At 41.4% G+C, this 16,330-nt stretch overlaps 1 protein-coding gene across 3 annotated transcripts in view; it reads left to right on the forward strand.

Annotated features, from left to right (window-relative positions):
- The first annotated feature begins 62 nt into the window (after positions 1-62).
- Positions 63-16,330, forward strand: part of NBR1 (NBR1 autophagy cargo receptor) — a 31,966-nt gene continuing 15,698 nt past the window's right edge. The window contains exons 1-7 of one of the 3 annotated variants that reach the window (XM_008149308.3): positions 63-434; positions 5,962-6,072; positions 10,025-10,087; positions 10,789-10,807; positions 11,809-11,831; positions 14,596-14,790; positions 15,114-15,191. In XM_008149308.3, the coding sequence (XP_008147530.2) occupies positions 5,971-6,072; positions 10,025-10,087; positions 10,789-10,807; positions 11,809-11,831; positions 14,596-14,790; positions 15,114-15,191 (480 nt within the window). In that variant the 5' untranslated portion in view covers positions 63-434; positions 5,962-5,970. Of the gene's footprint in view, positions 435-727; positions 808-5,961; positions 6,073-10,024; positions 10,088-10,788; positions 10,808-11,808; positions 11,832-14,595; positions 14,791-15,113; positions 15,192-16,330 lie in introns of those variants that run through there. The other 2 variants (XM_054709485.1, XM_028157201.2) reach the window with 2 other exon arrangements.

Genomic DNA, 16,330 nt, shown 5'->3' on the forward strand with positions numbered 1-16,330 from the left:
ATTACGTCACAGAGATTGCCGTCCCGGGGTCAGACTCGCTGAGGCCCGAATTGAACGCAAGGTAGTGCCGACACACTCGCAAGGAGAGGTCTCGTTACCTCCCCCTTCCCGCCGCAATGGAAGTCTCTAGTTTAGGTAAATAAAAGGATTGCAGGCAAAAAAAACTACGATTTCCAGCATGCATTGCGGACCGAAAGACCTTCGCCACAGTGTTCCTTGGAAACTGTAGTCCTATGGAGAGGAGCTTCCGACACTGGAAGCGAGCGCGATTCTCAGGGCAGCCCAGGTAATAGAGTGAAGAGCTTCGCACGCTTCTCACGTCAACAGATATGGATTGGAATGTTATGTTTTCGCATCTTAAGAGAGGAGAATAAGCTGAAGAACCTACAAGTCCTAGGAAGACTACAATTCCCATCCAGCCCCTCGCATCTCGAGTAAGTAGTCCTTTAGGTCAGTGACCTAAGGGAACGCCGTGGGCGCAGAATTTGCCTGGGAAGGGGACTGCGGTTCCAGCCCACGGCTGCGCACTCGTAGTTCCGCCCCTCATCCCCAGTGTTTATTATTGTTGTGCGGTTCAGGCAGCTCTTGCCCAGCCCCCGCAAACGCGCCCTCGACCAATCAATAGGGTGGTAGTTTTGAGGGACAAGTAGTAAGAGCCAATCATCTTGTCGGAAACTCAGAAACTGGGGACTAGCCTCTGTCTCTATCCGCCATGTTAAGATTCACCCCGCAGGGGTAGCAGCAGAGCTGGCAGCGAACGGTCCCTGCACTGGCCTTTGGCAGGCGCCCCCCGGGGGCGGGAAGCTGGTAAGGAAGCCGCTGCGATTACCTGGGGGTGGGGTCACGTCGCCCTGAGAGGGCTTGGGGAAGTTCAAGGGAGGAGTCCTGTCAAGAAGAGGGGCGACTTTTTCCATGTCTGGGGGCAGCGGTTCTTTTCAGTGACTGGAGGGGAGAGCCGTTCGTGTTCTGAGGGGCCGAGGGGGCGGATGCCGCCGGTGGGATGGAGGGTCCGTGGCTGAGAACGGCCGGCTTTTGCTGATGGAAGGCCGAGACTCACCGGCACAAAGAGGGCCTAGGTAAAGAAAACGAGAGAGTCCTGGCGGGGTGGGGGGGTGGGGGGAGGGTGACACTGTTTGGGGGACATGGAATGCTAGGAAAGGATAACTGGAAGACTAAAATGAAGTCCGCAAGGAAAAACAAAACACAACAATACAGAGCCTCCTCGACCCCAACCCTTCCTTTTAAGAATCTCGTAAGTCTCCTTGGTCAGGGAACTCTGGTATTAGAAAGGTACCATTTTTATTTTATTTTATTTTGTCAAACACCCAGCTTTCCAGGTCCAAACACTTAGCTTTCCAGGTCACACATTTTAATGTCCGGGATATCTGTACAAGCCTCTGGTGGAGACAGTAATCCAAGCTCAGGTTCCCAGGCCTGTTTCATTAAAGAGGTTTTTGGCCTCCTGAAAAAAATTCGACATAGGGGAAAAGCTGACTTGTGCCAAGCAAAGGTGAGTCAGTGGCACGAAGTTATGATGCCAGTTAATTAAAGTTGAAGGCCTGGGCCCCAGCTCCCTGACTTGACTGGCTTAAACTGCAAGGACAGATGGGTCTAACCATATCCATAGCTTTGGTGTTTTCCACAAGTTCAAGATGAATGCTCTTGCTAAAAGAATTTTTTTTACACATAAGCCAAACGGAAATAGGCAGTTCTTTACGAAGACCTGGATGTGATCCAGCAAAGCTAGCCTCCCCCACTTCCTGTTTTCTCAGTCAGCCGCTCAGCTGGATGAGCTCCAAAGTATCTAAACTAATTTCCAATTGTGTAATTTGAGAAAAGGGGGAGGGGGAGGGAAGATTAGTGTCCTCTGGACTCTGAAAAGTGTGGAAGTGTGTTTCTCCGAAGTTGAAAAGTCAGACTGTTTCAGAGTCCCCTACTTTTGGAAGACTGAATCAATCACTTCATTTCCCTAATTTTTTTTTTGCACAAGATTCTGGGGTGTTGACAGGAATTCTTTTCAAGTTTTAAGGACCCCCAAAATTGCATTCCATATGACTAGAAGTCAGCAGGGTTGCTAGAAACCGGTATTATTTTGGTGATGAACTTGACTCTAGGTGGAGACAAAGAATTTTTTAAAATGGGGGATAATTGTTTTTGGATTTTAAAAAAATCCTTAATCAAACCTTCAAGGTCCTTTTTAATGACCTTGTATTGTTTCATAGGACAGTACATTATACTGTGGAAAACAGGACTATTTTAGATTCTAAAAATTTATTTATCATAATTTTACATTTGAGTAACATTTTCAAAGAACTTGCACACACATTTTTATTTGGTTCTTATGATAACATTGTGAGGTTGTCAAAGCAGAGATATTAGACCTATTTTACAGATTAAGAAATTGAAGCTCAGTGGTTAAATAACTTGTTCACAGTTAAATGACTAGTAATATGTCTGGAACCCATTCTTTTCAACCCTTGTGCTCCTTTATGCTGTAAACTTCTGGGGGCTTAATCTTGTTCATCTATCTTTTGTGCCTGGATCAGAATCTGGCTCTTTGTAGATGCTTATTAAAGTCATAAAAACAAACCAACCTAACAACTCATCAGTAAACAAAATCCTTAAGTAAAAACAGGCTGTTTTTACAGGCTGTAGCAGGGTAGCTCCGTTGGTTAGAGCGTTGGCCCCAAGGTTTTGGCTTCAAACCCAGGTCAGGGCACATACAAGAATCAGCCAATGAATGCATCTGCATAAGTAAATGAAAAAATAAATCTCTCTTCCCTCTTTCCATGCTCTTTCTCTAAAATCAATCAATAAATAAAAGTTTTTTTAATCAAGTAAAAACAACTTTATCAGAATAGATAGTCCTTTAAGGAATTGTTAACTTAGGCATGATAATAGTATTATGGTTGTTTTTTAAATTCTTATCTTTTAGAGGTACATAATTATTTTATAGATGAAATGATGGCCCTCGCTGGTATGGCTCAGTGGATAGAGCATCAGCCTTCGGACTGAAAGGTCCTGGGTTCAATTCTGGTCATGGGCACATGCCGAGGTTGCAGGCTCAATCCCCAGTGGGGGGCTTGCAGGAGGCAACCAATCAGTGATTATCTCTCATCATTGATGTTTCTGTGCCTCTCCCTTCCTCTCTGAAATCAATTAAAAAAATTTTTTTTTAAAGAAATGATGGCTGTCTGTCAGGGTCAGAATAATCCAATAGGAAAAGGGTATTGCTGTAAAAAGATGAGTCCTGAGTCAATGTTAATTATGGAAGATAGCTGTTGAGCCCATAGGGTTCATTAAATATTAATCTCTTCTTTTTCTTTATAATATGTGTTTATTGATTTTTAGAGAGAGAGGAAGGGAGAAGTATAAAAAGAAACATTGATGAGAAAGAAACATCCATTGGCTGCCTCTTGCACGCCCCCTTCTGGGGATAGAGTCTGCAACCCAGGCTTATGCCTTGACCAGGAATCAAGCTGGTGACCTCTTGATTCATGGGTCGGGGACGCTCAACCACTGAGCTATACTTTCCCCGACCTGCGGGGTCTTCTAACGGGGGTACCGAGGCGGCGCACCTAAGAGAATGAGAAACAGACAAGGGACGCAAAGAATGGAGGCAAGACAAAAGGGATTCTGATCAAGCCTCAAAATTTTATTTTTACAGCGTTCCTTATATGTGATTTCTAGAAGGGTGGATGCCTAGGAGGGGTGGGGGCTGACCTAGATAATCGGCTAAAGTCGTAACTATAGATAAAGGGTGTGGCGGTTGAAGGGCGGCTACAGAAGAAATGCTTTGTCCTCAGGCAAGAGGAAGTGGGCCTAGTTACAGTAACTTACTGAAGATCAGAGTTAATCCTTTGACCGACTCTTGGTTCCTGACACTATACCATCTGGGCAATCTATTTTCTTCTTTTTTAAAATATTTTTATTGATTTCAGAGAGGGAGGGAGATGGAGAGATAGAAACATCAATGATGGAATCATTGATTGGCTGCCTCCTGCCCGCCCTCCCCACCCCTGGGGATTGAGCCTGCAACCTGGGCATGTGCCCATGACCGGAATCTAACCTGGGACCCTTTAGTCCCCAGGCCAATGCTCTATCCACTGACCCAAACCGGCTAGGGCTCTCTTTTTGTATAGGTTTAAATTTTCCCATAATAATTTTTTGAAAAAATTAGATTGCTATCACTTATTGGCCTTTAGACTAAAATCAAGTGTAAAAATTAAATTGCTATAGTTTGCTTAAAACATTAGTTGACTATAGTCAATCCACATTGAAGGGTTTGGGGATGTGTAGGAGTATAGTTGAAGTGAGGGTAACCTGTAATTGATCATTGTTAGTTAGAAGTGTTCATTACTCTACACTTTTATGTATGTTTGAAATTTTCTGTAAAAGAGACTACAAAAAACAGGTGAACTTGAATGAAGGGTGTTGAATGCTACCTCAGTGTAGTTTCTTGGCTAGTGTTTTGGCCTCTAAGTTGTTAAAATTGATGTAATATAGAAAAGCTGGGTTGCTCAATTTATAAAAAGACTTCTTTTCCAAGAAAAGTGTAGGATGTTGTTTTCAAGTTATAAAAATATACTATATAATAAAAGGGGCCCTAACTGGTTTGGCTCAGTGGATAGAGCGTTGGCCTGCGGACTCAAGTGTCCCAGGTTCGATTCTGGTCAAGGGCATGTACCTTGGTTGCAAGCACATCCCCAGTAGGAGGTGTGCAGGAGGCAGCTGATTGGTGTTTCTCTCTCATCAATGTTTCTAACTCTCTATCCTTCTTCCTTCCTCTCTGTAAAAAATCAATAAAATATATTAAAAAGGTAACATGCAAATCAACCAAATGGTGGAACAAGTGGTCTCTATGATGTGCACTGACCACCAGGGGGCAGACGCTCAACGCGGGAGCTGCCCCCTGGTGGTCAGTGCGCTCCCACAGGGGGAGCGCTGCTCAGCCACAAACTGGGCTGATGGCTGGAGAGTGGAGCCTGTCACACCTTCATAGCAGCACTAAGGATGTCCCGCTGCAGCTTAGGCCCTCCCCCGCCCCAACCCCGTCAGTCGGACATCCCCCGAGGGCTCCTGGACTGCGACAGGGCACAGGCTGGGCTGAGGGACACCCCCTCCCCCACCCCAAGTGCACAAATGTCATGCACTGGGCCTCTAGTAAAAATATAAATTCCCGCCGAAACCGGTTTGGCTCAGTGGATAGAGCGTCGGCCTGCGGACTCAAAGGTCCCAGGTTTGATTCCGGTCAAGGGCATGTACCTTGGTTGCGGGCACATCCCCAGTAGGGGGTGTGCAAGAGGCAGCTCATCGATGTTTCTCTCTCATCGATGTTTCTAACTCTCTATCCCTCTCTCTTCCTCTCTGTAAAAAATCAATAAAATATATTTTAAAAATATATATATAAATTCCCTGGCAGTAGGGACCTAATCCAATTTACTTATCTTGATATTAGAAGATAATGGGTATCTGTTTAGTTAACTAATCATTATATGTTTTTATTGATATTTTTAGAGAGAGAGGAGGGGAGAGGAAGAGAAACATTGTTCCCTTGGCTCCCATAGCACCCCAACTGAACCCGAAATCCTGGCATGTACCCTGACTGGGAATCCAATGACAGCCTTTTGTTCCAAGGGGTGACACGCTCAACCAAATGAGCCACACTGGCCAGGGATTAACCAATCATTATGAAGTTCCAGAAAATTCTAAAGGATTTTATTAGATGATTTATGTGGATGTGGCCAAAATTTACATTCTCTCAGCAAACATTTAACCTTGAGATTTGTTTTAAACTACCCACTAGGTTGTAAGTAGCAGAAGAGCAGACATTGTCTTTTCATTCACTGCTGTGTCCTCCTAGCCTAGCTGAGCCTATATTAAATCCTCATAAATATTTGTTGAAATATGTTTATACAATTTACATTCTTTCTAATGTTTCCTCTCTCCTCTCAACTCTAGCACCACAGCATGGAACCACAGGTTACTTTAAATGTGAGTTTTAAAAATGAAACTCAAAGCTTTCTGGTTTCCGATCCAGAAAATACAACTTGGGCTGATGTCGAAGCTATGGTGAGCGTTAATTTTACTTTGTTTCTGTATCCTTTAACCATAGATTTCCCTCCACCCCAGAGGTAGCTATTTTTAGCAGTGTTGTTTCCTAGCTGCAAAGTCTGTCATATTTACCATTTCTGAGCCTTTTGGAAAATTATTTTTGACAAAAGTTCAGTATTTATATAGGAGATGTGCCTTAGTAAAGGGAACAAATAAATTTCTTTTGAAGAGTTTAGAAAGGTGAATTTTTTTGTTTTTTTTTAAGTGAGATAGGACTTAGAAAACCTATTAATTTTAGAAACAATCTGAGGAATGAATTGGTGTGGGCCCCACCCTAACCAGGCCCCAGAGGAATGTTCTCTTGCTTGAGAGCAAATATGTTACTGTGGTTTGTGAACCATTAAGGGTATAATATGTTTTACAAGAATTGATTGATTGCCCTACCCCAGTGGTCGTCAAACTCATTAGTCAACAGAGCCAAATATCAACAGTACAATGATTGAAATTTCTTTTGAGAGCCAAAAACCGACTTCTGCGCATGGGCCACGAAGTTTCATTTGCACTGTACGTGTGCGCTGCACGTGGTATTTTGTGGAAGAGCCACACTCAAGGGACCAAAGAGCCGCATGTGGCTCACGAGCCGAAGTTTGCCAGCCACTGCCCTAACCGGTTTGGCTCAGTGGATAGAGCATCGGCCTGCGGACTAAAAGGTCCCAAGTTCGATTCCAGTCAATGGGATGTATCTTGGTTTCGGGCACAACCCCAGTGGGGGGTGTGCAGGAGGCAGCTGATCAATGTTTCTAACTCTCCTTCTCCCTTCCTCTCTGTAAAAAATCAGTAAAATATATATATTTTTAAAAAGGATTGATTGGCCGAAACCGGTTTGGCTCAGTGGATAGAGCGTCAGTCTGCGGACTGAAGGGTCCCAGGTTCGATTCCGGTCAAGGGCATGTACCTTGGTTGCAGGGCACATCCCCAGTAGGGGGTGTGCAAGAGGCAGCTGATCAATGTTTCTCTCTCATCGATGTTTCTAACTCTCTATCCCTCTCCCTTCCTCTCTGTAAAAAATCAATAAAATATATTTTTAAAAAAAATTGATTGCTAGGTCAGGGGTTATCTCAAAGTTAAGCAGAAAAAAACTACAGGTGCTTAGACAGCAGCACATATATTCCTTTTTTATTCCTTTTTTAAAATTTGTTTATTTTTGTTAATGCTTTTCCTCCTCTTGGTTTGCCCTTTGTACTCTTGCTTGGTTTGCAGTAGTGAATGTTTTACTTCCTATATAACTGTTTATCTAACAAACACTTTGGTAAAAACCTACTTTTACCTGGTTAGTATAAACCTCATAATTGGTTATGTGTTATGGCAACTAAAAAGGAAAATAAATGGTGGAAAGACCACAAAATATGGTCTGATCTAGTCCTCTGTCTTTCTGCACATAATTTCTCTACACTGTCCCAGACAGATGGTTATGTAGAAGTTGGATCTTGTTTGTCAAAGAATCTGAAAATCAAACATGGTTAATCTTTTGTCCTAGTAGTTAAATGAGCTGACAGCTTGCCTTTTTAATTTATTGTAAATGTCAAATTACAAAAGTGTAATATGTACCCATTATAAATAGAAGTGAGCCTAACCGGTTTGGCTCAGTGGATAGAGCATTGGCCTGCGGACTCAAGGGTCCCAGGTTCGATTCCGGTCAAGGGCATGTACCTTGGTTTCGGGCACAACCCCAGTAGGGGGTGTGCAGGAGGCAGCTGATCGATGTTTCTCTCTCATCAATGTTTCTAACTCTATCCCTCTCCCTTCCTCTCTGTGAAAAATCAATAAAATACATTTTAATAAATAAATAATAAATAAAAATAGAAGTGAGAGAGTCCAAACATATATAAAGAAAAAGTTAATGTCCCTCCATCCACTTCCCACCTCTCTGGGGTAATCAACATTAACAGCCATGTTCATACAGATATCATACTAGGATCCTACTGTAAATATTACAGTACGCAGCTTGCTTTGTTTAACCAAAAGTATATTTTATGTATTTTTTTAAATATATTTTATTGATTTTTTACAGAGAGGAAGGGAGAGGGATAGAGAGTTAGAAACATTGATGGGAGAGAAACATCAATCAGCTGCCTCTTGCACACCTCCTACTGGGGATGTGCCCACAAGCAAGGTACATGCCCTTGACCGGAATCGAACCTGAAACCTTTCAGTCCGCAGGCCGATGCTCTATCCATTGAGCCAGACCAGTTATGGCCAAAAGTATATTTTAAACATAGTTTTCAGTGACTAGATAAGAAGTCAAAGCTCTTTTTTTTTTTTTTAAAGTATAGATTGTCCACATTATTTGTATTGGTGTATTATTATAACTTAACCATTCCTTATTGAAAGATTATAGTTTTTTTTTAATTGAAATGTAATTGGCATTTTATATTAGTTTCATGTGTACAATATGAGTCTGTATTTATATACTAGAGGCCCAGTGCATGGATTCGTGCACCGAGGGGTCCTGGATTGCGAGAGGCGCAGGCCAGGCCAAGGGACCCCACCAGTGCACAATCAGGGCCAGGGAGGGACTGTAGGAGGGCTCCAGGTGGTGTCTGGCCCGTCTCACCCAGTCCTGATTGGTGGGACCCCAGCAGCAAGCTAACCTACCAGTTGGAGCGTCTGCCCCCTGGTGGTCAATGCGGGTCATAGCAACTGGTGGACCAGTCAAATGAGCAGTCACTTAGCATATTAGGCTTTTATTATATAGGATACCAACAATAAGTCTAGTTAACATCTATCACCATACATAGTTACAACATTTTTAACTGTAAGTTTGTACCTTTTGACCACCTTCATCCATTTCACCCACTTTCCACCCCCTGCCTCTGGCAACCACAATGTGTTCTCTGTGTCTGAGTACATTTGTGTGTTTATTTTTAATATTCCACATGTAAGTGAAATCACACATTATTTGTTTTTTGTCTGACTTATTTCACTTAGCATAACGTCCTCAAGGTCAAAGGATGTTGTGTGTTTTTTAACCACTATAAAGTAAACCACAGGGGCTAGCTCTTTGTATATAACTTATACACTGATCTATAGGATAAAGTTTTTCAAAATGAGATTAATGGGTCACAAGACATGTGATTTTAATTTTTAATGAATATTGCCAAACAATTGTAGCACCTCACAGGAATATATTACAGTGCACTAAATAAATTTTTGACAATATTGGACGTTATGACTTTGAATTTTTTTTTTTTTGCCATTCTGTTGGGGTGACAGACATTTCATTGCTTTAATTTGCATTGTTCTTTTATTTTTTTTAAATATATTTTCTATTAATTTCAGAGAGGAAGGGAGAGGGAGAAAGAGATAGAAACATCAATGATGAGGGAGAATCATTGATCGGCTGCCTCCTGCACACCCCCTACTGGGGATCAAACCCGAAACTCAGGCACGTGCCCTTGACTGGAATCAAACTCAGGACCCTTCAGTCCACAGGCTGACGCTATATCCACTGAGCCAAACCAGCTAGGGCTAATTTGCATTGTTCTGACTACCATTAAAGCTTAACATAGTTAAGCTTTATGTATTTTTATGTATTTTTTTTGGCATATCTTCTTTTTATGTATTTTTTTTGGCATATCTTTTTTTGTTTTTTTTTTGGCATATCTTCTTTTCCTATGAAATTTCTGTACATTTTTGCCCACTTTTACCTAGATTGTTAATCTTAGGATTATCAGTTTTGCAAATGCTCTTCATGTATTGCAGATGTTAACCCTTTGTCTATTTTATGAGTTGAAAATATTTTCCCCAGTTCATTGTTTGTCTTTTGACTGTTTATGGTGTGTTTTTTAACCATTGGAAATGTTTAATGTTTATGTTCTGAAATATGTCCATCCTTTAATAAGGTCTAGGTTTCTGTTACAAACTACCTTTTTGATATCTTGATCATATATTGTGTACTTTTCATTTGCAGGTAAAAGTTTCATTTGATCTGAACACTATTCAGATAAAATACCTGGATGAGGAAAATGAAGAGGTAAAGTATATTATGGTACCCATTGCCAGGCATCCAGAATAGGGATTTTATTTTTCAAGACTTATGTGGGGCTTGAAGAATTCAGAATGCTGTTTATCTCATTTGTGTAGTGGTTTATATGTATTTGATAATTGCATGTTCTAAGCTGACTTATGGCATTTGAGATGGAGTTGAGAAATGGGGAAGCAACATTGAAGAAGAAAATATGAGAGATAACTTTTAAAACTATGTCCTGATCTTAAATTTAAATATATCGTAAGTTGCCATTTCATTTATAATAATAATAATACTGGCCAACCTTTGTTGAGTGGTTACAATGTGTCAGTCTAAAAGCAATACTGTATATTAGGTACTTCATTATTATCACTATTTACATGAGGAAACGGAGACTTAGATTAATTAATAAACTTACCCGAAGGCACAAAAGCTAGGAAGTAGTAGAGGTTCATTCCATACCCTTTGGCTCCAGAGCCCAGCTCCTAGCCATTACATTATGCTGCTTTTTAATGTATCTGAAATAAAGGAGAATAAAGTAGTTAAGCAGTAAAATTTCTTAACTATTAATTACAACTAGTTCATGGTACTAGAAAAGCTGAACCCCTGATCTGAGATTTTGCATCTATCCTGTGAGGCTGGTCCTAGTAAACTGCTCAATTGATGAGAGGTTTATAATTCACTGTTGCTTTTTTGTTCTTTTATAGGTATCCATCAACAGTCAAGGTGAGTCAAAAGCCTTCATCTGTTCATTGGCATATGCATTTCTTTATACACTCAATCTTGTTGCAATATTAATTTTAGAGTAGAATTTAGTATACAGTAAATTGACATTTCACTCATTTATCCATGGACATTAGTTACATAGCATATTTTTATTTTACAGCAGTTTTTTTTTTTTTATCTAAAGGTTGGTGCCTTTGATTGGAGCCTAAGGACAGCTTGTTTAAACAAAATCCTCACCTTAGGATTTGTTGGGTTTTTTTATTGATTTTTGAGAAAGAGAGAGAGAGAAGCATCAGTTGATTGCTTCCCATATGCACCCTGACTGGGATTGTACCCTCAACCTAGGCATGTGCCCTGATTGTGAATCTATCCTCAACCTTTTGGTGTACGGGACAGCGCTCCAATCAGCTGAGCCACCCAGCCAGGGCAGAGCCTCAGGATAGCTTTCATGGGAGATTCCCTTAAGTTTAGATGATAATCTGAACTGCCTCCCAGTCTAACACATACAATTTGTTCTGGTGTTACGTTTGTCTCTGACTTGGTATATATGGTAATGTCAGTTCACAAACAGTTGGTATTCTAGAAGCTTATTTATAAGATGATTGTTCAGAAGTTGGAGTATATTTTGCCACAGGAATAATGTTATATTTGAAGGCTAGGTTCCCAGACTAGCCCCAAAAAACTTATTTTAAGCAGCTGAAATGATAGTATTCCATGAACTCCATTGAGTCCTGAGTTCCATTAAGTCTAGTGTGAGGGATCTGGGTGGAGGTTTTGTAACTAGAAGGCTCCAGTATCAGAGAGGAAATTAAAGGGTAGAACTAACCTGCAAGTAGCTTCTGTTTGCAATGTGATGAGAAAGGAGTTTGTCAGCAAAAAGATAGTAGCTGTTCATGTGTAAGGATTGTAAGCTAAGAATTCTTAAAAGTAAGATTGGCTGTACTTAAAATCTTTTGGGCTGGTGAAGGAATATCACCATATGTATTTTTTTGTCCTTTTAGGAGAATATGAAGAAGCACTTAAGGTAATGGTTATTGCATCTTATTTTCAAATAATTTTTAAAATGTTTATTGACTAAAACTTGAACCTGAATTCTATTGGCCATGGGGAGAAACTAATGAATATAAATAGAGAAAAACCTATTTTTAGGGGAACTGTGATGAGTGGGGCATACCGCTCAGCAAAAGGCAGCCCCAAATATAAAGGTTTTTTTCAGTTATCATTCCATCTCATTGCTGGTCTTGGTGCCACCATCCTAGCATTTAAAAATACAAAGAACTCTCTGGAATGGTACTTTTTGGTTGACATTTTTTTTTAAAATATATATTTTATTGATTGTTTTACAGAGAGGAAGAGAGAGGGATAGAGAGTTAGAAACATCGATGAGAGAGAAACATCGATTAGCTGCCTCTTGCACACCCCCTGCTAGGGATGTGCCCGCAACCAAGGTACATGCCCTTGACCAGAATCGAACCTGGGACCCTTGAGTCCGCAGGCCGACGCTCTATCCACTGAGCCAAACTGGTTTTGGCTGGTTGACATTTTTTATCTTCTTCCTTCACCTTCATCTCCCTATAGAATGTTGCAGTATAATGTGGGAGAATTTAAGGTATAAAGCATCCAGTTACAAACAATGCTTGTCTGTCAGTGATGGATCAGAGCATTCCTCAAGGTCACTTTTTTAAAATATATATATATTTTTATTGGTTTTTTACAGAGAGGGAGAGGGATAGAGAGTTAGAAACATTGATGAGAGAGAAACATCATGAGAGAGAAACATTGATCAGCTGCCTCCTGCACACCCCCTCCTGGTGATGTGCACACTGGGAATGTGCCCGCAACCAAGGTACATGCCCTTGACCGGAATTGAACCTGGGACTCTTCAGTCCGCAGGCCAACTCTCTATCCACTGAGCCAAACCGATTAGGGCAAAGTCACTTCTTTAAGGTGTGCCAACTGTCCTTTCATTACCACCTTTAAGGTTTTTCTTTAATGTTTGACTGTTCTTTATGAACTTCTAGTCCAAGACTAAGTTATTTTCCATAATCACTTTAGGGAGGCAAAGGCAAGATTTTTTTCATTGAAAGTTGGATTTGCCCTTTTTTGTTTCTGTTCAAAATTGCTGTTCTGGTGCCAAGTGTTTCAGTAGTTTAGCTGATGTCTTTCTTGGTTTTTACTCAGAAATCTTACCAGCTAGTCTCTTGGTTTTGGATATTCAGGCCTTTCCCTGGATTCTCTTAAGATATCCATCTCTGTTAATATTTCATGCTTCATAATTTCCCTCTGCCCCAGTTTCATGTGGTCTTCCTATTTCCTCTCTGCTTTTAAGCTATTTCATCCTGCTGTCCTCCCATCCCCTTCAATCTTACCCAACTTTTCCTGGCTTTTCTATTTCCCTATTCTCAGAAGCTATAGTAGTTTATTCACTAAAAAAGTCGTCTTATATCTTCAAAACTAATATATTTCCCACAGTCACTATTAGTTTACCTAGTCAGTCAGAAATCTTGGACCTCAGTAGTCTAGAGTTTATATAAGACAAGATTGTATATATATGTATGAATATCCTCCTATGTAATAAAAGCCTAATATGCAAATTGATGGGCAGAATAACCGTTTGCTATGACGTGCACTAACCACCAGGAGGCAGACATTCAATGCAGGAGCTGCCCCAGGCCAGCCAAGGCGGATGCCAGCAGGGGGCCCCCCCAGTTGCCCCACAGATCAGCCCTGATAGCAGCTAGGCCTAGGGACTCTTATCTGTGCACAAATTTTGTGCACTGGGCCTCTAGTATATGATAATACTATTTAATACTTAAGATTCCATGTTTATATTTAGACACGTTTCCTTGAGCAATTTTACCTATGGGCTCTGCCACACATTTTACTAAAAGCTTCTTGATTTATGGTCTAAAATAGGAGGAGTTGGCAAACTGTACCTAGTGGGCTGGCTATATGTTTTTATGAAGTTTTGTTTGAACACAGCCATTCCCATTCACTATTGTCTGTGGCTGCTTTTGTGCTATAACAGATTTGAGTAGTTGTGACAGAAACTGTACATGGCCTGTAAGCCTGAAAATACTCATTATGTGGCCCTTTAAAAAGTTTGCTGATCTCTGATTTAAATGATAATATCTTTGAAACTTATTGACCATGGAATGGTCTATTAAAATGAAATCTTGAAAGGTCTTATGTGTAAAATACATAGCTTGTCACTGAGTGACAAGTGGGAAAAGTTAAAACCCCATGGACTTGATTTCTTAATCTTTTGGACATTGGAGTACCTTCCTGGAACCTCAGATGCTCCTTGAAGTAGTTTTTTTTTTAAATAGGATTTTTAAGAAGATGGTCTTCTTAAAATGTGACCACATAAACATGCTTTCCAAAATACTATTCTTAGTGGGAAAATAAATAACTGTAGGACATAACTTTAAGTTTCTCTCAGATTCTGGTAGTCTGGTATTGACTTTTTTGAAAAGTTGAGATGAAAATCCATAAATGTGAAGACCTACATAAAAACCAATTAAACAGAAAAGTAGTAACCCAGTTAATGAAGACATCTGATAAAGTGCTGCACTGAAAACCTACTTTTGTGTTTTTAATAACAAAACCATTCCTAGTTAACATTCTTGACAAAGAAACAGCAGGCTGACATGTATGTCCTTTGACTTCATTAAACAAACATTTTCCAGCATAATTCACCACCCCTCTTCTGTTTGAGTGTCCTTGAATTTTCCTTTGGGAAAAGAGAATCACACAATATGTTTTTATTTCATAACATATGCTCTCAGATGGCAGTTAAGCAGGGAAACCAACTTCAGATGCAAGTCCATGAAGGCTACCGTGTTGTTGATGAAGCTCCGCCCCCAGTTGTAGCAGAAAAACAGCCAGTTTCGAGGACAGGGAAAAAGCCACTTGCACATTATTCTTCACTGATGAGAGCCTTGGGATCAGACATGAAGACTCCAGGGGAACCTGCAGCACAGGTATGCAGGGAATGGACCTGTCTCTACAGTTTCTCTAACCTTATGTTTCATTCTCTGGTGTGAGATTTGAGCCCCAGAAAGATTGGGAGTTGTGGTGACCATGTCAGTCTGACTTTTTTAAACTGGTAACAGTGGTACTTCTGGGCGGGGGGCAAATAGGATGACACAGACTTTGTTTTCCTTTTATTATACTTCTTCATACTGTCTTTTTTTTTCACCCACATATTTTGACAAAAAAACTCAAAATAATACATTTCAGGAAATTTATTTTAAATAAGAAATAAAAAGTAACCTGCAAGATCTTGGATTATGTTTTCTTGCAGCAGTTTCCGCTTGCTCCATCTGATGCAGACCAGCCTCAAGACAGGCCCCCAGACTGGTTCACAAGCTACCTGGAGACAGTGAGTGTTCTCTGTGACTTGGGTTTTAGCAGCAATGTGTGGAATGTGGAAGAAATAGAAAGCTGAATCCAGATGGCTGCTGCCTCTGGTAGCTAATAATTTCCAAACTAGAGCAGTTTCAATAAAGAAAGCTCTCAACTTTTACAGTGATGTAACAGAAAAAGAGGATATTTAGTTCTAAGGATGTACTGGAAAGGAACAAATTTCTGTGCTTGAGAAAGAAGTTGGAAATTTATTAAAAGATTTTTTTTTTGAACCATTTTAGCTGTAGGAGAAATAGACCTTTTCTATGTTTCTGTTCATCTGTTCAGTAGATATTAGCTGCTTAGATTATACTAGTATCCCTCTGCACGAATCCATGCACCAGTAGCTCTCTGCCGGGCCTGGCTGCTCCACGCCTGTTGCCTAGAGGCCCATCCACAACCAGCCGCGGAATGCTTGCCTCATCGCTGCAGCGATGAGGCAAGCATTCCGCCAGGCTGCTCACGCTGCCCGCTCTCAGTGGCCACCCCCCCAGGATTGGGGGACTCCGATGGGGCTAAGAGGACTGGGCGTGCCACCATCTTGTGGCTATGGGTGCCAGCATCTTTGTGATGGAGTGATGGTTAATTTGCATATTACCCTTTTATTAGATAGGGATAGAGGCCCAGCACACGAAATTCATGCTCAGGGTGGGGTTCCCCTCAGCCCAGCCTGCACCCTCTCCAATCTGGGACCCCTCAGGGGATGTCCAACTGCCGATTTAGGCCCAATCCCCAGCAGTTGGACATCCCTCTTACAATCCTGGACTGCTGGCTCCTAATTGCTCACCTGCCTGCCTGCCTGGTTGCCCTTAACTGTCTTCTGCTGCTGGCCAGGTCGCCCCCAACTGCCCCCTCCCTGCCAGCCTGGTCGCTCCTAACTGCCCCTGCCAGCCTGGTCATGCGTGCCCCCCTCCTCCCCCCCACCGGCCTAGTCGCCCCTCACTGCCCCCCCTGCCGGCCTGGTTGCCCCACACAGCTTGCTTGTTCAGTTGTTTGGTCGTCCCTCACTAACCCCCTGCTGGCCCAGTCATAGGCAGCCATCTTGTGAGGGTGTGATGGTCAATTTGCATATTACCTCTTTATTATATAGGACTATTTAATATCTTCATGCCTTTT

The sequence above is a fragment of the Eptesicus fuscus genome, chromosome 20 (genome assembly GCF_027574615.1).
Source record: "Eptesicus fuscus isolate TK198812 chromosome 20, DD_ASM_mEF_20220401, whole genome shotgun sequence".
Lineage (NCBI taxonomy): Eukaryota > Metazoa > Chordata > Mammalia > Chiroptera > Vespertilionidae > Eptesicus > Eptesicus fuscus.